Raw genomic sequence first — 22,768 nt, 5'->3', positions numbered from 1 at the left:
TAAAGGTTCTCGCCGGACGGAGAGAGACCCTGCCCAGCTCGCAGATCTGCTTTCTCTCTCTCTCTCCCTCTCTCGGGGAAGGACCCCGTTTGAAACAAAACGAAGCCCCACTCTGCACACGCCGCACGTTGTACCGGCGGGGTCCCGGTTCCGGCTCCTCAGGAAGGCACGGGTAGGGCCGGGTCAGACCCGCACCGTGAGCCACGAACAGTGCCGCACCTGCATGGCAGCCCCCGCCGGGCCGGGCGCTTTATTGCCCCGCTGCCCTGGACGGAGAGGAGCGGCCGGGCGGCAGTGCCGCTGCTGGGCTCTACGTTCGACCCATCCGTGAGAGTGGCAGCCCAAAGTGCTGCCGGATCTCCTACGAGGCAAAGCGAGATCTCCTCTGTACATATATATATATATAAAATTTTATTTTTGTATTGAATACGCATTTGTCACGTAGTGTATATATACGCATTGAGGGAGCTCTGCTGATGCAAGGGCAGCTCCGCGGATGCTCTTGAGCGATCCCAGCAGCGCGCTGCTGCCCCTGCAGCTCTCCCGGACCCCGTTTTGAGTTTAGAAGGTGGAACTTAGCTACAAATTCGCGCCTGCCCTTGACTCGTTTCGGGGAGCAAAGCCGTTCTGTTTATTTTATTCGAGGAACTTCAGTTACATTCCCGCTTCTTTATTTACGGACAAGTGCTCACATGGTGCTGTGGTGCTGTGCGGAGCTGGGATTTGGGCTCCACGGTCCTTGTGGGCCCCTTCCAACTCGGGACGTCCTGTGGTTCTGTGTCTCTGTGACTCTGAGAGCTGAAGGGAGCACGAGTCCGTTCCCATCGCCGCCCCAGAGCAGTCCTCAGCTGTGACTCTCCTGGATCTCCTCGCTCTGCGCGCTCCACCAGCAGCACTCGGTGCGGGGCTGGGACCGCGCTGGGTCTCCGCGGGACCGGCACAAAGCACGGGGGATTCCGCTACGGGAAAACCGACGCCGAGAGCGGGGCGGCCCGGGGGAGCTCAGCGCCCGCGGAAAGAGCGCGGGGACGGCCGCCCCCTGCCCACCCCTCCTCCTCCTCCTTCTCCTCCTCCTCCCGCATCCTCCTCCTGCTCCATCCTCCTCCTCCTCCCGCCTCCGCCCCCTCCTCCGCGGCCGCGCCGAGCCCGGGGCCCTTGACGTGTCCCGCCGCCGATTGGCCGCCGGCCGATAGCATCTCGGCGGCCGCGCGTTAAGGCGAGGGAGAGCGCGGGCCCGGCTGCAGAGAGTCGCTGCGACGGGACGGGACGGGACGGGACGGGACGGGACGGGACAGAGCGGAGAATAGCGGAGTCGAGCCGCCCCGGCGGGGCTCGCCATGGAGTACACACCGCCCCCGAAGCCGCAGCTCTCGTCGCGGGCCAACGCCTTCTCCATCGCCGCCCTGATGTCGAGCGGCAGCTCCAAGGACAAGGAGGCCGCCGAGAGCACCATCAAGCCGCTGGGTGAGAGCGGGTGGGCGGGCGGCGAGCGCAGGTGGGCGGCGGGGCGGTGGGTGAACGGGACCCGGCCCACGCTCCGGCCCGGCTCTGCCTCTTCCAGGCTCCCCGCGGAGAACCGCTCCGCCAAAGCCGCTGCTGTCTTTTTTTCGTCGCTTTCGGGAGAGGCTGCTCGGAGCGCAACCCCTTTCGTGGGTCCCTCCGTGTTCCATTCCGCTGTTTTTTTTTTCTCGGGTTTCGCTATTCGTAGAATAATCTCACACTCCGAGGTAGCAGCGTTTCCGTCTTCTGCTGCGACATAAAGCGCTTAAATATGCAAAGCGAATGACCCATGGTTCTCAAAGTCAAAGAAAAGAAGCCCCGGGGTACACAGGGAAGGACAAAACTGCCTGCAGCCCTCAAAGCCCCTCGCTCCCAGCGCTAGCTGCGGGCTCCGAGCGGCAGCGTCAGCCTGCGGCACCCGGGCCGGGAGTTAGGGGTGTTTCTGGCAATTCCGGGTGACTTTCGGGTGAGCGATTTGGCTTCTCTGCGATCGCCCGCATTCCCGTTCCTGACGGATATTAAAAAGACGCCTGCACCCCCCTCTCCGATCTGTGCGCTTTGCGTCCCTTGCGCGTATCCAAGAGAGCGCAGAGCTCTACAAGAAATCAGCATCGCGCTCGCAGGGCCACTGCCCGACGTGAACGTTGGGCTGGGGGCCGGGAAGGGCCGCTTTCTGTGCGTTCCCCCCGAGTTCCCCGCCCGGGTATTCCAGGGATCCATCGCGAACTTTATTTCTTTGCTGAGGCACGGTACAGGCCGGCTGTGTCACAGTGCTCCTGTTGGGAACATTTAAGCGGGCTAAGCTTGGCTATTTCTCTCTCTCTCTCTCTCTCTCTCTTTATGATTACTATTATTTTATTTTATTTTTAGAAACGTTCGCTTTATCGTTTTTCAAACTTTTTTAACCCATTTCCCCACGCCATTCACTTAGAAATCTAAGCAAAACGACTGTCTGTACCCCGGCTTCTATTACCCGGAGATTTGGGGGAAATCCCCTTTCCAGTCTCACTCCGGGGCCGCCCTCAGCCGTCGCGCCCCACAGCCGGGGTCGGCTCCGGGCATCCTTCCCCTTTTTTGGGGTGGATGAAAGGCTGGAGCCAGCCTCCCCATATTCTAGCTCAAATCACCAGCTGGAGGAGCAGCGCGGCTCTGCGGGAGCGCTGGAAGGAGGGGCCCGACCGAGCGAGAAATGCCTCCTTTTTGGACAGCTCTTTTTTGCCGGCAGCCAGCCCGGCTCAACGTCCCCTCACTGTCTCCTTTCCCCCGAACCCCGCAGAGCAATTCGTTGAGAAGTCCTCCTGCGCGCAGCCTCTGAGCGATCTGTCCGGCCTGGAGCCCCACGGGGACTTCAGCGGCAGCCCCTCGGCCCTGTGTACCGAGCCCCTCATCCCCACCACCCCCATCATCCCCAGCGAGGAGATGGCCAAAATCTCCTGCAGCCTGGAGACCAAGGAGCTGTGGGACAAGTTTCACGAGCTGGGCACGGAGATGATCATCACCAAGTCCGGCAGGTACGGCTGGCGGCGGCCCGACAGCAGCGCCCGGGGGGGAGGGAAGGGGAAGAGTTGCAGTGATAAAAAGAAGCAAAAGAGAGAAATTTGAAAAATAAAGGGGGTGGGGGGGAAATAAGGATGAAAAAAGTCACAGCTCCCGACTGTGACCCGGGAGCGCAACGCGAATAGGAGTGAGAGCAGCGCGCGCTGCGCTGCGGGGTGCGCAAAGGGAGAGCCGTGCGGTGCGGTGGAGCTTTGGTTGTGCCCGGAGCTGCCCGCACGCAGCTGCGCCGGGCTCCCGGCTGTGAGTGCGGGGCTGTGCCGGCACGGACATGGCACGGAAAGCGGGGATTATCCCCGCTCTCGTTTGTAAATAGTACGCAGAAGGACTCCAGGCTTTGCTGTCGCCTCAAACCGTTTTTCCAGGGAGGTTTTCGTGTTGGTTTGGCTGCGCGGGGGAGCCGAGCGTCTGCTCGGGGTTGGTCCCGAAGCGACTCGTTCGGAACGGAGTTTGCTGACTGGTTCTCTACGGAACGGCTCCGCACCAGTGTCTGTTAAAAAAATAACCCCAACGGATATATAAAATCTGGAATTTGAAGCTCATTAAAAAAAAATATATACATATATGTCGAAAGTTGTTTAAAGCTGTTTCTGGTCTACGGCAAAAAGCTTACACTGAAAAAACTGTGAAATTTGTCAAAATGGTAATGCCGAAGGGAGAGCTGAATTCTCAAAACGCCTCTCAGAAATACTGTAGGAATGCATCTAAGATCAGTGAGCATGTTTGCTGAATTAAGTGCTGCGTTACTGCTCTAGCTCCAGCATGTATCTCATTAAAAATAGATTTGAATCAGTATTTCTTTGGCGCAACGATTTTCTGGAAGCACAGCGTGCTGTTAATAACCGGGCAATGATCGTGGTCTCCTTTACTTTTTCACTTTTGCCATTTCTCCTTTTGCTTTAAAGAAATCGTTTGAACTTCAAGCAGCACTTCTGTGCATATTGCAGAGGTGCACAGGATGCAATTTCTGTCACGCTGTAGCAATATTGGTAGATGCTTTCATTTTATTTTATTTTTTTTCTATGAGATTTGAATAGAAATTTCCTTCGTAGCAGCTTTTCTGAAGTGCTTCATTCTGTCCCCTGTCCCATATTTATTTCCTGCTTTCCTCTCTTGCAGGAGGATGTTTCCCACGATCAGGGTTTCTTTCTCGGGGGTGGATCCTGAAGCCAAGTACATTGTGCTAATGGATATCGTTCCGGTGGACAATAAGAGATACAGATATGCCTACCACCGCTCCTCCTGGCTGGTGGCTGGGAAAGCCGACCCTCCGCTCCCAGCAAGGTTTGTGGGCTCTGCAGCTGGATTTCTTCCCTTCTCTTCCCTTTATTTATTCATTCTCCCCCCCCTCCCCCTCCTTCCTGAAATACCTGCTGTTAATCTTTGATGCCGTTTGCAAACAGCGCTCTGAGAGCTCGAGTCCGTGCCCGACAAACTCGATCTCAGAACTCTGATTAATTTCTGTGGTGCAGAGTGGGGCCTCAGATCTTTGCTTGAGGGCTGATTTATACCCAGTGTTCGAAGCTGAACAGGGTTTGGCCAAAAGCTCTTGCATATTTGCGTGCGTTTCTAAAGGAAGCTGCTGGCTGAAGGCTCTTTTATGCCTATATGTATTTTTAAATGAAGTTTACCTCAATTCAGATCAGAAAAAAATTTCAGAAACCCATTGCTTTGTCCCTGGGTTTGTTCTGCCCTCCCCGCTATGTCTGACCTTGTAATTTAACGCTATCCAAATCCGGCGGTGATGCCACGTTACAGCGCAGCACTGCTTGTGTTTGGCATCACATTATTTCTTAAAAACGTGTCCAGTGCTTACTGACCACTCTTGCCTTTAGTTGTCCCTTACGGAACAAGTGAAGCGTGGGTCAGTCCTATGGCACAGAGGGTTTCTTATTGAGGATCTGTGGCAGACCTTGAGACTTTAGGGGACAAAAACAAAAACAAACCCACCGACAATCGAAGCTGTTTTCTCCACACCAACACCTCTTCCGTACAGAAGCAAAATGCTGTAGGAAACGAATCTCCGTGAGCATTCCCTTACTGCTGTTGATAAATACGACTCCTCCCTGCACGGGGAAGCCGCCGTTCCAGGCAGAGTGCAGCAGTTCTGTGGCACATCCCCTGCACGGCACGGGATCACAACGCGACCAGCGCTGCTCAGCTAGAGCTGCGGCTGTACGGGGGTAATGCCTGGCTCCATGCAGGCATCGAGGGCAGCGCCAGGTGCCTTAGCCCGGGGCTGAGATCTTGCTTATTAGAGAGAGAGACCTTAGGAGTGAAGGAAGGAGTGGCAGCGCTTTGTATGGATGGGTTTGGGGACCGAAGGCTGAGAGATTTCCTTGTTGGAGCAGCTCTGCTGAAATCCTGCTGACTGCTCGTCTCTGAAGGCGGCTCGGGGAAGTACGCAGGAGGCGTGCAGGGAGAAGCTGTTATTAAAGCAGTAACCCAGGAGTTATGGCAGCTTTGTTTTCGTGGCCAAAAGCTCCTTCCTGCAGCGTGGTTGGCGTCAGAGGGCTTCATCTGGGGTATTGTAATGGGCACTGATCAAACCCCACGGAAAATACATGGGTCCTGCTCCAAAGGAGTCAGCATCAAAAGAAAAAATAGGGGAAGGACAGAAATAGTTTCAGGGCAGGCTTCTCCCTTTAGCATTTGCTTTTGGGGTACCCTTACATAGGCTGTTGATGCACACATGAACTGGCTCAATGGGGAAATATTCACAAGAGTATAAGATAAGAGACCGATCCTTTGAAATAATGAGCAACTCCTTTCCTGCTAGCTGCTATAGGGCTGGGGTCAAACCTTGCTGGAATTTAGCATTAATTACCACTGTCTGGTGGGAGCTCTGTAAGGTTCCTGTTGGGTCAGTGCTCCTCTGTACAAACGTGTACCTCTGCTGCACATCTCATTTCGTTTTCGGGCTGTTCAGCCAACAGGCTGATGGCAGACACAGGTCCTTTGTATGCACGGTGCCATGTACATGCACTTTGTGCTCTTTAAATTATTTGGTAAGGAAAGCTTGGCAAGAGGTGGAGCATGCTGCTGTTTGCATTACCGATGCTGCTGGCAGAGTGCTGGTACCACTTTTGAGGTAGGAGGCCTCCATCCTGCTCAAGCAGAAAGCAGCACCATTCCCATCCTGAATGGATCTGCTCCTGCTGTGATAAGAGTAGCCCTGCCAGCAGCACTCTCTCACACCCCCAGGCACACGGCTGTGTCCCCCCTCACCTGAGCAGGTCCCATATCTGTGTGGGTAGCACTGCAACCTGAGGATTGCTCAGGAGTCCCCTTATGCCTACCTGAAAGGCTCTGCAGAATCAAACCTGTGAGTTGCTCTGCTCTTTCTTATTATAAAACTAACTTTCAGCGCTAAGCCAGCCTTCCTCAGAACTGAACAGTACGCTGTGATTCCCTCTGAAAGATGAGCCCTTCAGGGAACTTGCTGCAAGAAGCAGTAATATCCTTGCCTTCCTGCTGTCAGACAAGTTTGTGCTGCAACGATCACTTGAATACAACTACTTTTCAGAGAGTCCTTTGTCAATCTGCTAGGCTGCTATCTGGAAATAGAATTCCTGTGTGATACTTCATGTTTGTTCTTCCACATTGCTGAGGCTTTGAGAAAGAATCATCAGTTTCATAAGTTTCAGCATGTACATTTGTTTGCCCCTCTTCTTTTTCATCCCCTTTCTTTCACTTATAAAGTTCTTTTCTCTCATCCCCCCCCACCACACACACTTCCATCTACGTATTTTATTTGGCTGCAGTAAGCTGCCCATCATCATTTATTTAATGGAATTGTAGTGTTTGCATGCTTACGGAGGAAATTTTTTAAAGGCATTGTACTTTGAAAATTATCTGTTTGGGTCACAGATGTAATTAAAAGCAACATGTGTAGAAGCTTTAGGGCTTGTAGGACCAGAACAGCTGCTAAGCTAAACAGAAGCAGAGCACTGCAGCACTCCCAACTATGCGAGAAGGAAACCGTACCCAAACCTGGGCTGTATCACGAAACACCGTGGAGCAAATTCACAACCAAATAAGGCTCCTGAAGCTGCAGTGAGCTCGGGCGAGCGATCCCCGCATCCGGCCGTGGGCAGCAGAGCTCACGCAGCTCTGGGGTTGTTTTGTGTGCAGCGCAGGAATGCGCGCGTTTATTTCTCTAATCCACCCGCATCAGCTTTCCCTGCCTCAGAGGGCAATGCATTTAGCTGTGAGCCCTCTGCTGCAGGGTCGGGCTGCAGGAGAAGCGTGCAGGGAGGTGCGGTCAGCCAGGTGGAGCCACGCGTGCAGGGGGATTGGAGGCATGCGGTGCATCAGCATGGAAGAGCCAGGTTTATTACACGTGTGCCTAACCACTATTGGGGTGCCAATCCTTCTGCTTCTTCCTTGCGAGCTCGTTGCTAACTCGTTCACAGCATGAGTGCTGTGCCAGCCATTAACTGTGTATGGCATAAAACAATGGTGCTCGGCTTGTAGGCACACAACAATCCTGACTCGCTCCCCAAGTGCATATTTGAAATAGTTTGGCTTTTTGGTCCCAATTAGCCAAACCTTGCTGAGCCTGATGCTCTGTGATCACAGTAAACAGCATTAGCTATCCAGACATGCAAAATTAGGAGTCAGGCTCCAAAAAAAATCATGAGACTGGCTGCAAAGATGCAGGGGCTGGAAGCGATATGGTCAGGATTGTTTTTTCTTTGCCTTCTGTAATTTGAGGCTTCGAAAATTCACGTTTTGACTGTTTTATACAGGAAAGCAAAGTGGATTTTCATAAAAGATCTTAGGTTTTCAGGCGCACTGTTATGTCCTCACGAGCTTTGCTCTACAGCTGGGAGTAGGGAGGACCCTGTGTGTTGGGCTCGCTGGCACAGCATCCCTCCCATGGGTGCAGCTGCACCAGCCGAGCGGTGCTGTGGATCAAGAGAAGGAAAACATCCTGCCCGCCTGGAGCGAGCCGTGCCAGTAAAGCTTCAGTTTCACCAGCAGGACTGTGCCTTGTGGATTCTGTTGGCAAAACAGCGAGCCCACGATCATATCTCTTTCCCCTCGGAGCAGCAGAGCGGTGCCTCAGGGGGCTTTAGCTCAGCTGTTTGCTGATTAGGGACCTGCATGGTTCCTCAAGCAGCTAAGCCTCATCGTTTTTAGGGTTTTCTATTCTCCTTTTGCTTAACTAGAATCATGGCTCAATGAAAAAAAAAAAAAGCAAACAAATTCTCTCTGTTGGCCAGCATTTCAGCCCTGCATGATAGAGGGAATCTCTTGGTGTGGCCAAAAACACTGTCTGTAGAGAGCCAGGCCCTCTGCAAGTGATAACACGCACCGACAGCAGCAGAACCAGCCTGGTTTGCACTGGCTGAAGCTCTAATTCAGCCCTTAATTGGCTATCTCAAAAGCACTTTCAAGTTAAATCATTTTTATCAACGTATTATTCGTATAAAATCATTGTTTTTAAATAGGCCGGCACTTGCACTGCGTCTAGTCATAATGTATATATCATTCTATCTACATGTCTTCCTTACTTCCTTTTCTTCTGCTTAATTTCCTAGGTTGTGGGCTGTTAATTACAGAGTTGCAATTAATTTCTTTCATGTCAGACCACTGTCCTGGACCGCAGCCCTCAACCTCTTATAAACACACGTCACCACAGCCAACGTGTGATCGAATGCAGGTTAAAATCATTATCACGGCTTAATGTTACATATAAAGAAAAATGCATTTTTATCTGCATTCCCCCATTATCTCTCTAATGACACTGTGTTTTTTCTCTTGGAGCTGCAGTCATTGTTATTTTAAGTGCTTGTTAGTACAGCTGTGGGGAAAGACGATCAATTTTTCATTTGGGAAAAGAAGCAACAGTGACCGTTAGTTAATGTCTCCATTTTAGATAACTAGATAAAATAATAGCTACGGCCAGGGAGCAATCTAGCACTTGGTCACAGAATTCTTCATTAAGATCCTGTGAACTAAACAATTTCAGGCATCTGCTTTGCTGCCTTTCATTAATGGCATTCATTCATTTGGGCAGATTGCATGCTTCTTGCTGTACTAGCAGATCTGTATTGCCCAGAGCTCTCAGGAAACCTACTGCTGTGAAACCATGCCACATCTTGAAAGCAAAATCTTGCTTTGGATTTTCCTATGGAGATGGTACCTATTTGAGTTGAGTTTTCATGCGGAGGCCTCTTCCCTGTGTCTTTCAGGCTGTACGTGCACCCCGACTCCCCGTTCACAGGTGAGCAGTTGCTGAAGCAGATGGTGTCGTTTGAGAAGGTGAAGCTCACGAACAACGAGCTGGATCAGCATGGCCACGTGAGTAACCCTTCTTGGGGGAAAGGACCCGGAGAAACGGCGCTCTGCCACCGCATCCATTGGGGATGGGGAAACACCTGGGGTGGAGCTGAGCATTTCAGTGAGGGAGAGAAGGGAGGACTGAGCTTTGTGCTGTGCTCCTGCCTTTGCCTTGCTGAGACTTGGCAGCAGGCTTAGCCACCCACACTGGCTTACAGGCTTGTCCCTGTGTGCTTGGAAGATGCCTCTCATTGCAGGCCATCTCTTAGGGTTGGGTTCTTCCACAGGAACTCTTTTACCTCCAGACTCAACACAAGTTGGGCGTGGAGTTAGCAGAAAAGACACCACAAGAAGGAATATGGGATTATGAAATGTGCCTCAACAGCTGTTGAGATAACTGTGGGATGCCTGAAAGTCAGCGTACCACAGCATTCACTTGTCACTCTGGACAAAACTGGCCCCAAAAGAAATTTGGTCTTGTTGGTACCAGCCTGGTGTCACGAGACCTAGCTGGAACCCAGTGGATGGGCTTATGGGCTGAGAATGGGGGAGTTAAAAGGAAAGAGTCTAAATGCAGGGTCAGTAAACAAGGTGTCAGGATGAGGGGGCTCATTTTGAGCTCTGACACGTGCTAGGAGGTAACTGACTGGTAAAGCAGAGCAACAGGGGTGTCCATGGTGTCAGCAAGGCCCCCACAAAGTGCTGCTTGTTGCTTTTGCAGGCTGGCTGAGGTGGTAGCCAGTCGCTGGAGCTGCACTTGGTGCTAACACTTCTCATCTGAGAGAAGACTTGTGATCATTTCAAGACCTAAAAATTGAATCACAATCATTTGCATTTAAAAATCCTCCTAGAAACAAGCAACCAAAAAATAGTTTCTTTAAAAAAACGCTCAGCTAGATGCCTATGTGTTGTTCTTTGTTAAGCTCTGTGTGTGGATATATGTGGATATATTTTTCTTGAATCCAGTTCCCAGCACTGCTCCCTTCCTAGCAGAGGGACTAGCAGAGGCTGTCTTTTTTTCCCCCCTCTTATTTCATAGCCTGTAGAAGGGCAAGGCTGAAGATTTGTGGGCTCTTTCACCGAGTGATGATAGAGCAGTATATATGTGCGCATTTAAAAAGAAGCATTTTTCATCATAACAGGGGCCATGTGTGCCTCTAATAAAGGGCTTGAAGCAGTGTATCGCACACTAGTTAGGAGCGGTGCAGTTCCCAGAAGCCCAGATGAGTATAAAAAAGAAGTCGGTCTGCGAAGCTGTCGGGAATAGGGACACATAACAGAGCAAGATGTCAGTGTTGTGCAGGCAGGCAGCGGGGGAACATGGCCTGCAGCGGGTGAGGTGTGGCCGCCGGTTCACTTCCCAAGTGGCGGAGGTGGAAGGCTTTCGAAGTTAATGGAAAAGTTTTGCACATTTGGTTAAGAATAAGCCTGGAAGGCTTGATCCTGTGTTGAGATTTGTGTGACAGATATTATGCAATCGTGGAGCACTGCCTTTTTAGTGTTTTGCCGTGTTTTATGTTCCAAATGAGGGTGTCAGGTTTTATGTGCTGCCTTATGAAGCTGTGTAAATGTCATGTCTGGATGCTCTATAGAATGAAGGAGCAAATTCTTCCTCTGAAGCCTTTAAAGGATGTTTGCTGTGGCATGGCAAATGGGGCTGCTGAGGTCCAAGACAAGGGAGGAATGGAAATGCCTCTTTAAAATTTGCCTTTCTGTTTGAAAGAGTTGTGCTTTGCTTATGAGATCTTTTTAATTGTCCTGCTATAACGTTAATTACGTTTGATGAGGCGTGTCACTTCCTGAGGAAGCTTTAATGACCTAGAACCTGTCTTTAAATACTAGTTATGGGTACAGCAGTTAGAACCAGCCTAATTTCAGTTTGTTCTAGCGGCTTGCTTTCTCCATCATCCAGAAGACAGTTTTGGTTGTGAAGGTAATTGCGGTGTTTCATTTGTAGAGTGCTTCAGTTTCCTGAAAAGGAATCTGAAGAAAAGAGAGGCATTTGTTTGCCTTACCATTTGTTTGTTTTCTCTTATTCTGAGACTTCTGGAGTTGGCAAGCATTGCTGCTGTGTATCTTCAGCAGCACACATAACCCCATAGCTATGTACATTTTCTCCCCAAGCATCAAGCAGAAGTCTTATCTCTGTGTGCATGACATACAGTTTGCACCATGGAAACACTTGCAGATATCCTTACCAGAGAAAGGAAGTGGCTCTTGCCTCTGGATTTCTGCAGCGGAGCAAGTAATTCCTCTTTCTTTCTGCTTGTGATACACTGATGAGCACGACATTTTTTGGATTTCTGGTGATGGTTTTCACACTGGCTGTTTTTTCCTGGGACTTTTGGCTGCACTCAGTTGTGGTGGCATTATTTCTGGTTTATGGTGAGGTGAATCATGAGTGTATACATTATCATAATTGCTTTTCTGGCATTTATGATAGCAAAACTTACACAGATGAATGTTTGCAGAAGCAAACATGGAGGTGTGAACACAGGCAACTGTGAAAGCTGGGATTTCAGAACAGCCACAGGCGGTTACGCCCAGGCGTTTCTTGAAGTTAACCTGGCAGAAGTTAGGAACCTATAGGCTTTTAAAAAGCAAACCTTGCCCAGCAACTCTTCCTGAGCTAATGTGGAAGGTGGATTCCCAGCACAGTTCTCAAATTCTAAGGATTTTGCAGCTGGCATCCAGATTGCCTCTGGTGACTGGCCTGCCGTCGGTGAGAGCCAGTTGCCCACAAGGTCCATCTGGCCCCTGCTAATCCTAAAAGGACCTGTTCTGGCCACCTCCACACCTGAAGTGTCAGCACGGGGGCAGATGTGATGGCCGGGGGCCTGTGCTCATGCTGAATAACCAGTAAGCACTCAATGCAGCCAGCTCCTCCAGGTTGTTCCCATGACATCCAATGATGCTTTAAGGTGGTACCTTTGTGCAGTCTCCACTGAGTGCAGCCTGTGTGACCCCTGCAGTCACAGTGCATGTCATAGCAATATTTGGCCCCAGAGGAAAAACGAGGACATGCAACCTTTCGTATTTACTGAGCTAGCACAAAGTACTGCCCTGCTTCTGCTGTGTTTCAGCTGAAGTTAACGCTTCCCAAGGAATGCACATTAGCTATTCCAGATGTACAGAGCTGGCTGCAGTGTAGTTATGGCCCCTGTAAAATAGAACCACCCACTCCTTTGCCAATTTAGTCTTGTGACTGTGATTATATCCAAAACAAGGACTGGTGCAAGCCGAACTCTGTATTTAATTCTTATATTGTAATGCTGTGGTTAGAGGCAGCCAAAAAGGCCTCCATCCCATGGTAATTCAAGCAAATGGGAATCGCTGTTTGACGCCAGTGAACATTGGAATTGGTTTGTTGGTACATTAAGTTTAGAATTATTTCGGGGGCCCACAAACAAGAATTAATGAGACAAAATGGAAAAACTTGGTCATTTGGGGTTTCTGTACTAGTTTCCCTTCTTGGTAGTTTATGGTGAAGAATATCTATCATGTAGGTTGCTTTAAAGGCTTGCTACAATATGAAGATCTGGGAAGTTTTATTTTTTGGTCAGACAGTTTGTGCTGGCAGTGGTGGTTTTTATTTTTTGGGAGGGTGATTCTTGGCTTTCTACACTCAGCACCTGCATGATTTTGTAAACGTTAGGGCTTGGTCATATACTTTCAAGAATAAAATAACCACATTTGCAGGTGAAACCTGCAAACTAGGTCCCATACAAGCAATAAGATCGGGTAGGTAACACATTTCATCTGTAGGAATAGGTACTCATGTTCCAAAAATGGACGCTTACCAGTAACATGGGAGGCAGAGGAAACCACCTCTTGAACTTCTTCTACGGCTTCATTATAGTCTTCAAGGGTCTTGTTAATCTTCCTCTCAGGGCAGTGCCATGTAACTCTTTCTTGCAGATCATTTTAAACTCCATGCACAAGTACCAGCCAAGAGTCCACATCATTAAGAAGAAAGATCACACGGCTTCTTTGTTAAATCTGAAATCCGAAGAGTTCAGGACATTTATCTTTCCAGAGACAGTTTTTACTGCTGTCACAGCCTACCAGAATCAATTGGTGAGTACAGTTGCTAATTTGCACAGATACAGTTAAATTCCACCCTGCTAAAAATTCCCTTTTTCCCCAGTCTCGTCTAGGAAAGTTTCTGATAGAACCTACCTTTCCATTCTAATGTTTGCAGTGGCTTTGGCTGGCTTCATTCATATTCAGAAGTCATCCTTATGTACACAGATAGTTCTGCTAACTTCAAAGGGACGTAAGGATTATTCACGGGAATGAAGATGACTTGAAAGGAGCTTTCATTTTTATTCCTTTCTTTCTATACAAGGCAGTTTGCATATTATCATTCTGTCCTTTTCTAATTATAGTTCATTAAGGAACCATTTTTATTCAAAGTGATCTTTCATGCCATGAGCTTTCATGCTGCGCAATACGCTGGTTTGCACGTCACGATTTCATGGGTTTAAAAAGTTGACTGATGAAGCTTTAAGGCTCAAATCTAAAGGAAATCACCCAGAGATACGCTTTTCAGAGGCTGCCCAGATTACATCCAGATGTTTGAATTTCAATTTGCATGCCAGTGAATAATGTATACAAAATGGAGGAGATCAAAACAATGGATTGCTAATGAGTAATTTTAGGAAGTATATAAACAATTGGAAAGCAGAGGCTTTACTTAACAGTGGGTAGAGCTTTAATATTTAAGTCAGTAGAAACATGTCGTTGGCTTCAGTGCGATTCAAAATGTATTTAAGAGGATGAATGTCTTCTGCATTTCAAAAAGAGAACCCTTTCCATCTCTAATTCCCCCAAGTTAAGAAAAATTTCAGAAGTACTGTCCAAACATGTGGGCAGGCAGCATCCTGGAGTCAAAGAACCTACTGTTTTCTTAAAGAAGTCTGCGCTTCTTAATATAAAGAAATACTAACTCATTTCCAAATGCCATGGACAAAATGAAGCTACAGCACGAGGGTACAAATAAGCTGTGGATGCAGCAGTTAGTTCTTGTGACAGACCCCACATCCAGCTTTAAGGCTCCAACATCTGATGTGTTGACTGTAGACTCAGGTTCAGCACACGACAATCTCAAAAAATATATAGTTTGAACATTTGGGTAGATTTTTTCCTTTTAACTGTCTGTAGAAACTAGTAGAACACAGGAGGCACTAAGCTAGCTAAACCTGGCATTTATTTCTATAGGATAGATTTATGTTTACCATCGATATTTATGTAAGAGATGTTTCCAAACTAACCTTCCCAAAGAACATGCAACGAGTCCTGGAAAATTTCTCAATGGAACATCTCCGGAACCCCTAGAGGTTGATGCTGTCATTTTATTTATGACTAATGAAAATGGAGCCTTTTTTCATTTTTGCCATTTCTTTCAGAACTGTTTTAAGGAGGGGCTGATTACATTTCTGGAGGTTATTAGATAAAAGCTAAATACATTACACTTTCAACAAACTATCTCATAATTTAAGATTTAAAGGGCATGCATTTATTTAAACAGTCAAACCACTGCCACAGAGTTGAATTGTAGGTCAAATTTCATTTTAAAATGCTTTCTAGCAGATGTTCTCTGATTGTTTGTGAGACAGTCTCTCAGGAAAAATATGGCCATAAATGATTGCGAGTCTCATCTGGCTTTGGTGAATACAAAAAGTTTCTCTTGTGATGTCATACCAAATTTTTAATATGGGGAAAATGGAAGTATGATTGGTGAAAATACACTCAAGAGATGAATAGAAATCCTCAGGATTCTGCAGTACACTTGGCTCAGCGTGCCAGTGACCTAAGTCAATCAAACTAGTTAGAGCTTGTCTTTTTGCAAGGTAGCTTTCAAGTCCTGCCACTAAAATGTTCCCCATACGTGAGGCAGCAACCTGCTGCTCTTCCCAGCATTGCTGCAAATCTGGCACATAGGCTTCTCAGGAGGTGGATGACACTGCACCTGGCTTGTTGAGCTGTTGCAAAGCTAGTGCTGAGGATAGTTGTCCCTGAGAGTGTTTGCAAGGCAGAACAGCCCCAAAACCTCAGCCAACTCTGGGGTCCTGTGCCATTTGACCAGCCTCCAGTGGACAACCGTGGGCTTGATGGCAACGTGATTGTCTAAGGATTTGGAAAAGAACCCTTTCCTTTTTGAGTCCGTAGGGCCATTCTTTCTTTAAAAAAAATGGAGCTTCTGTGACACAGGGTTTTGGGGTTGGTCTTTTTTTTTTTTTTTTTTTTTTTTTTTTTTTGAGGAAAGTCGGGCTGAAACCACTGCTCAGTAGGCAGTGTTGATTTTCATCAATTGTAGCTGAAGCTGGTGGCAATTGCTGCCCTTCAGGTCAGACCACATGTTGTCCCTCTGCTCCAAGAAAAACTATAACTCCCACTTGCTGTTTAGCATAAATGGTAAATCCAAATATTGTTTTGATTGTCACAGAATCACAGAATGGCCAGGGTTGGAAGGGACCTCAAGGATCATGAATCTCCAACCCCCTGCCACAGGCAGGGCCACCAACCTCCACGTTTAATGCTAAACCAGGCTGCCCAGGGCCCCATCCAATCTGGCCCTGAACACCTCCAGGGATGGGGAATCCACAGCCTCTTTGGGCAGCTGTTCCAGCACCTCACCACTCTCTCTGTGAAGAACTTCCCCCTGACATCCAACCTAAATCTTCCCTCCCTCGACTTCAAACCATTTCCCCTTGTTCTGCCATTTCCCCTTGTCCTTCTCTCAAGTGCTACTCACCAAACTTTTTTTCACTGAACAGCTAGAAAACTGCTAAGGCAACGGTGTGTTTTCCTGTTCCCAGAAACACAGTGGAAGCCCCCATCTCTTCCAGGGAAGTTTCACTGCAAATTTCAGTGCATCCCTGGTGCCACAGGGTGTCCTGGTCTGTGGTTGCTCTGGCAAAAGTAAAGGCTGATGAGTTGTAGGGCTGCATTTAAAGATGGGAGGGGAGTTTTTCTTTCAAGAGATCTGGCTTTCTAGGACTGACTGTTTTAATGGGGTTACTATTTTAAACCTTCCCTTCCCTTCCCTTCCCTTCCCTTCCCTTCCCTTCCCTTCCCTTCCCTTCCCTTCCATCTTTCCATGTAAAACCAGCTAAACTGCCCCTGTGTGATGGGAGGTAAATCTGGCTGAGAATATTTGCATGACAGTTAAAAAAAAATAGGAAAAAAAATGGGCTGAAGTTTGTAGGCAGCTACCCTCGGTTTGGACATAGCTGATGTGCAGCTCCACTGGAGAGGCTCAGATGCTCGCAGAGTGCTGTGCTTTCTCATGGATAAAAGCTACCTGATTTGTGTTGTCTGGAAGCAATGATGCCTCATGTGGGTGGGTTACTCCTGCTCCGGGTAATGCAAAGTCTGAGCCTGCTGTACCCTTTGGTCTTTCTGCTCTTGTATGAATTATATACATGGCTTTGCAGCACCTCAAGAGTTGTGCACACACATAAAGAACATGGATACAACTAGTGGTGAGGCCAGGAGAATGGATAGGCAAACACTCTGTATACTGCCATACTTTTAACACTGTTTTCATGTTGCGTTGCTTTTTTCTGTGTTTCCAGATAACCAAGTTGAAAATTGACAGCAACCCTTTTGCCAAAGGATTCCGCGACTCTTCCAGACTCACTGATATCGAGAGGTAATGGGGACTTTCTGTTTACTTTCCATGCAGATAAGATAAAGAGAAGGGAGAGTTTGTAGGAAAAGCATCCTTTCAACTCCTGAGAAGCTGTGCATTTTAAAGTTATCTTGTTGCATATGGTAAGCCTCCTGCACCTCCTTTAAAAATACTTACAAACTTTACGAAGAAAGAGCTGTGCTGAGTTTTGACATCTGTTCCAGTTGGGGCCAATATATTCATCTTCCTGATGGGGCTTCTTGAAGGGGGAGACAGTCAGTTTTAAAACTTTAGAATGAAAAGCTTTTTTCTTATCATGCCATTTAATCCTATTGAGGGCTGTGAATTGGGTCACTGGGAAACAAGGGCAGTGGTCCTGTGAAAAACATCTTTATAGCTCCTCACTGCTTCACACAGTGGAAAAGAGAGGGGGAGCTTCCCAAAATACACTTCAGCAGTCCCAGACACTGAAGTCAGCAATTATTGCCATCAGGACAAATCCCATAACTCCCACTCTGACGACAAAGATGCCATTTTTGTTTCACCAAAATTGTACTGCAGGCTTCATCAGGGGAAAGCTTTATCTGCAAACTGTGGAGTTTTGTGTGTACAGATCATTATAAGCAACTGCTGCTATAGGGACAGAAGCATTAACCCACAGCTGAGTAGGAAATAAACTCCGATCTCTTGGTAGCTCTCCAGTGCTTCACATTTTTATGATATCGTGTCGAACAGTTTGGCAAATGAAGTAAATTTAGCAGCCTGTGTCCTTTAGGCTGGAAGAGAACTTGATGGAGATGGATGTAGCACATCCAAATTTTCCTATATGATCATGAAAGTAAACTTTGAGAGGCCAAAACCCTCCAGGCTCCTATTTGGGGATATCCAGATGTATCTGTGATTCATTTTCCATGGGTGCACATAGGGGACAAAAAGGAATATGACTTTATTGAGCATATAGCTAGAAAATCTCCCTACAGCAAAAGTGCATAAATCCAAACAAATCTATGGCTGGAAAGTGTTGATATAACTTATACCTTACTCCTACTGGATCATTAGTGATCTGCTAAGTTGCTGGGTGAAAGAACAGTAATTCTGAGGAAAAAAAAAGCATGTGAATAATAATGCATGCTTGCAAAGCTGTTAAAAATTTCTTTCTAGGTGAAGGACTTTTAGATGAAAATGGAGAAAAGTAACATAAATTTAACTAAAATAGCATAGCCTGGTTTCTGGACAGAGCACTAGAAAACAAACAATGTGCAAAGCTCAGGCAGGAATGCAGGAAATAGTCAAGAAAGGACCTGTAGGAAGAGAAGAGAGCTTGATCCTCACATTTCAGTTTCTTTGCTTTACAGACAGGCAGCATCTAATGACACAGCTTTGCAAGAGCTGAGAGAGTCTGAATAGATAGATAAGCGGGAAGAAAAACTGAGTTACCTCTGTGCTGATGAACTGACCATCGTGGTGCTGGGTATGAAGGGAATTTTTCCAGAGGACATTTTATTATAACAGCACATGGCACGAAGTCAGAAATGCTGAGCATAAACCACAGTGCCCTTTTGTTTATTGATAAGAATAGAGCCTGAGACAGGCAGCCTAGCCCAGGCATGAACGTTGCCATGAAAGATAAGGTATCCAAATGTGAAACCTACAATAAATACAAAAACAGACCGTGGAAAAGTATTGAAATACCATTAAAACTCTGCATTTGAGGGTCTAGGTTTGGATACGATCTTATTTTCACTTAAATGGAAGCATTTAGCTCTGGTTAGGGCACAGTGGTGTTTAAGAAAAAAGATCTGCTGCACTGTTTATCAAGTAATATGACAGTAAATGTGTGATACACAAGGGGGCTAGCTAATAGGAGATTGATTTCCTAAGTTATTAGATACAGTCCAGACATACCAAAGGTTTTATTCATTTCCAGCATTAAATAATCAGGCACATAAGAATGTCATTTTCAAAGTGCTCACTGTTCTACAGCTTTCATCTTAGCACCAGCAATATTACTTAAATAAACGTGATGTGAAGCAGGAGAGATAGCAATGCGAGGTATGACACAGGAAGGGTTTCCGGGCTTATGTCCAATGAGGTGAGCATTACAAGATGCAGGGGATGCACAGGACAGAGCAGTGTGACTCTCCCTCAGTCGAGCTGGAAATGTGGTACGTTTGGTAAGACGGCCGTGTGATAAGAAATACTTTAGACACGTACCATGTGTATCTGTGCCAGGGGAAGGACTGTAGTGCAACTGCACATTTGCCCAGCTCTTGACCTAGAAGCTGTGAACCTGTCTTGCATGCAATTCTTCCTAAGACAGCTTGCATACAGCGTGTGCATGCATAATCTGCAATGCTGTGCGGTGATCTTAACGGTTTCCTGTAAAGCTGCCTGTGATGTTAGGGCCAAGAGAGCACTAATTTACCACAAGTTCCAGCTTTTCAGAATGACCTAAGTAGTGTGAAAGTGTACAGAGCTTTGTATTTCATTTCCAGGTATTTAAGCCTGCTTTTTCCTAAACAGCCTTTGGGGAGGGAAACAAATCAGATCAATTGATCTTTAGAGACCTAAAGAAATTAAATTAGTCTGGAGTCAGTTACTGCACTAAACCATCCGGTAATTGGATTGCTCCTTGTAACTGATTGAAAACAGCCCCTATCTGTAACAATATAGGGAGCTTTTCTTTATAGTAGATCTGAGAGAAAAACACATCTTTTTATGACATGATGACAGAAATTGCACTTTTTTAACCTAATTGAATATGATCTTATAAATATGTGACTTTAACGATTTCAAGCTTCCCATTCTAGATTTACGATCTCTGTGTAGGAAATTCAAGCTGCAAATGCCTTTAGGATTAAATTTGTTTGCATTATATGTGTTGGAGTTATAATATATGTAAAAGTAGTCAGGTTTGCAAAATGGTAATGGAGCTCTACAAATGCAAAGCTATTCAAGTTCCTACATTTTCTTTTGTTGTTGTCTAACTGCCTTACAACCATTTGCTAGTACTCATGGCTATCTGTAAAAGCTTTTCACTGTTCACTTGGTATATATTGAATTTTCGGTAGGATGTGAGATTCCTTCCTTCCACAATCAACTCTTTCCATACGTTACTTGTGGTAATCTACTTATGGCAACAGGACAGGCTTTATCTATGGCTACTGAGATTTAGATAAGTTCTGACTCACCTTTTGATCTTTTTATGTGGTATTTATTTATTTTTTCCTATTATAAAGAAGGCTTCTGCAGTGGTTGTGATTGAAAAACCAAACATTTAGCTTCAGTTACCAGACTGTGTAACTTGATGTTCTGCGGTGTTGACTACAAAATGCCAAGCACAGTAATGCGGATGATGAGAAATCTTTTTTAATGGCAACCTGTGTTTAATAATAGTAATTAAAAAACAAAACCAACCAACAACAACAAAAACAAATAAGCCAAAAGGTAATGCAAGTTTTATGGGCAGTTCACTCTGCGGTTAAGTTTTAAGGGAATATCTTTATGCTTCTGCTAAAGTAAAACTGCCAAGCTCATAAAAGAGGCAAAAACAAAATTCAAACAGAATAGATTCAGAGTTTGTCTTCTGAGTTATGATAAAGGTGGCCTTTCAAAAATAAATAAATAGTTAAAACTATTAGAGTGAAGTGTCATGCAAACAGTCCAGTGGAATGAGTGATCGTTTGAAGAGCGTGAGTTGCCTGAACTACTGAATTGTAACCTAATGATCAAACAAGAATTGACGCAGCATAATTATGACTTGAATGCTGCTGGGCTATTTTCTCCAGCATGTGATAGGCAAGTTCAGGTTGTGAACTTGAGACTGTTAAAGGCAACTAAGGGAGTATACCCATACATACAAGCCTTTCTGGGAGATAGAGACTTGCTTTAAGGAGATAATGGGAAAGTCTGGCTGCACAACCAAGTGATTTCTAGGCAGAGAAAGCAAGGACTGCGGGCTAGGGGAAGTAAGAGAGCCACAACCCAGCATACCAGCTAGATTTGCACAGTAATCAGATTCTGAATTTCCCCCTGAGGAGCTTCACGTCTGAAACGTGGAGATACATTGTACTGCCCTACCAGGCTGCAAGTGAAACGGATGCTAATGCCCAGATACAGGTAGTGTCTCACTGAAGTAGCAGTCAAACCATGTACTTCATGTGCTGTCAGCAGCTGTCTCTGCTCCCATCCCTTCCTTGTTCACCCTACGGAGGCTACCTTCCTCCCTGCTCCCACTGGTTACTGCTAGCTTAGAGGATAGCCCCCAGCTTGCTGCCAGAAACGCGTACCCTCTGTCCATGCTCGAGTAGGGCTTTCCCATAGCTGTTGTTGATGTCGGGAGAAGAGCTTAGGTAGAGACACTGGGTGCAGCAGTACCTAAACGCCTGGTGACTCATACTGTTGCAGATGTGCTGAGGTTATTCCAGCAACTGCTGCTGCAAGGGGCTGGATTGATTATCTGTAGCTTCTGTATTCACCTTTCCAGACCGTGCAGGAGGCTTGAATGGCTTAGGATACATAGTGAGCATTACCTGCCTACATTTAGGCACCTGGAATAGCTGAAACCTGAAACATTCCCTTCAAATTTGATTCCTCCAACTCTACTTCCTGCTAGCAGTCAACTCTTCCTTTTCTCCAGCATAAACCCTTCCTTGCTAGCTAAAACCTCTTCAGTTCCCAAGATTTTAAGCATTAGCTTATTTTCTAGTTAGGCCTGCTTTTCTGTTATCTCCTTCTTGTGCAAAGTTGCATAAAATATTTTAACTTGCTAGTGTTTTCCGCTTAGCAGTGCATGCTAAGCAGGTGGGATGATGTCGAATCACATCCACCATTTCTATCTCAGGGAAAATTTTCCAGGAGATTTCCCCAGACCTGTGTGTCACGGTGCTGCTCTGCCTTTACCTTGCATCCTCTGCCTGACAGTCACAAAGAACTGATAGAACTCACTGGGTGAAATGGAGCTTTGTGGGGCTGCTTATCTGTTGTTGTCACCATATTTTGTCACCATTCTGTCTAGTGGTTGGCGACCCTGCACACAGCAGGGAGGGGTTGAAACTAGATGCTCATTGTGGTCCTCTTCAACCCAGGCCATTGTATGAAACGTATTTTGCAGGGAAAAAGATACATAGAAAGACCTTTGATATGCATTTGTAGTGGTTATGCTTTTTGGCAAACAGGAGAAAAAAAATAAGTTCTTTTTTTTTTTCATTCCCTGTATAAAGACTTACTCATTTTTTTTCAGCTGAGAGATGTAGAGTGGGTATACTTAATATCCTCATGTTCCTCCTTCAGTTATTACTTTTCCCATGTCATGGCTTCAGCCAAGCTAAATCACCTCCATGTTACAGCTATTCCATAACTGTCATTGCTAATCAGATGTTTACTGTGAGGATGCCAGTACCACTTGGTGATGTACTCATTCTTTCTCCTTAAATCATCTAGAAGTAGGTGTTCCATAACTTAATTTTCCTTTCACTTCTTTTTTAAAATTGCATATATTCTTGTAGAATTGCTTTCATCCAACACTTGCCTGATAGTTTTGACTTTCAGTGAAAATGTATGGTGCTTCTGTGCTACGTTTTGGGCCAAATTATACTTCAGTTCATGTGAGCCAATGTAGTTTGATGAGCCCTGGTTCTCAGCTGGTTAGAGTTGGCTCAGCTGACACAAATGATGTAACAGTGCTGCTCTGTTCTGGTTGAGGATTTGGTCCATACCCTATTGGAGCTGAGTTAGGTTCTAAGGTCAACCTGCAATATTAATCTACCAGTGGAACAAGCAGATCAATCT

The 22,768-nt window shown here is 46.5% G+C and overlaps 1 protein-coding gene across 1 annotated transcript in view; it reads left to right on the top strand.

Moving 5' to 3' along the window:
- The first annotated feature begins 1,274 nt into the window (after positions 1 to 1,274).
- Positions 1,275 to 22,768, top strand: part of TBX20 (T-box transcription factor 20) — a 35,842-nt gene continuing 14,348 nt past the window's right edge. Inside the window, exons 1-6 of the mRNA XM_042888785.1 lie at positions 1,275 to 1,464; positions 2,777 to 3,011; positions 4,174 to 4,338; positions 9,255 to 9,363; positions 13,261 to 13,419; positions 16,923 to 16,999. Of these exons, the coding sequence (XP_042744719.1) occupies positions 1,338 to 1,464; positions 2,777 to 3,011; positions 4,174 to 4,338; positions 9,255 to 9,363; positions 13,261 to 13,419; positions 16,923 to 16,999 (872 nt within the window). The 5' untranslated portion in view covers positions 1,275 to 1,337. The remainder of the gene's footprint in view (positions 1,465 to 2,776; positions 3,012 to 4,173; positions 4,339 to 9,254; positions 9,364 to 13,260; positions 13,420 to 16,922; positions 17,000 to 22,768) is intronic.

This window comes from Lagopus leucura, unplaced genomic scaffold (genome assembly GCF_019238085.1).
Source record: "Lagopus leucura isolate 7727_CA_CO unplaced genomic scaffold, USGS_WTPT01 Super-Scaffold_100157, whole genome shotgun sequence".
Taxonomy (NCBI): Eukaryota; Metazoa; Chordata; class Aves; order Galliformes; family Phasianidae; genus Lagopus; species Lagopus leucura.
Note: the sequence above shows the minus strand (reverse complement) of the source record. Positions and strands in the feature narration are given on the sequence as shown.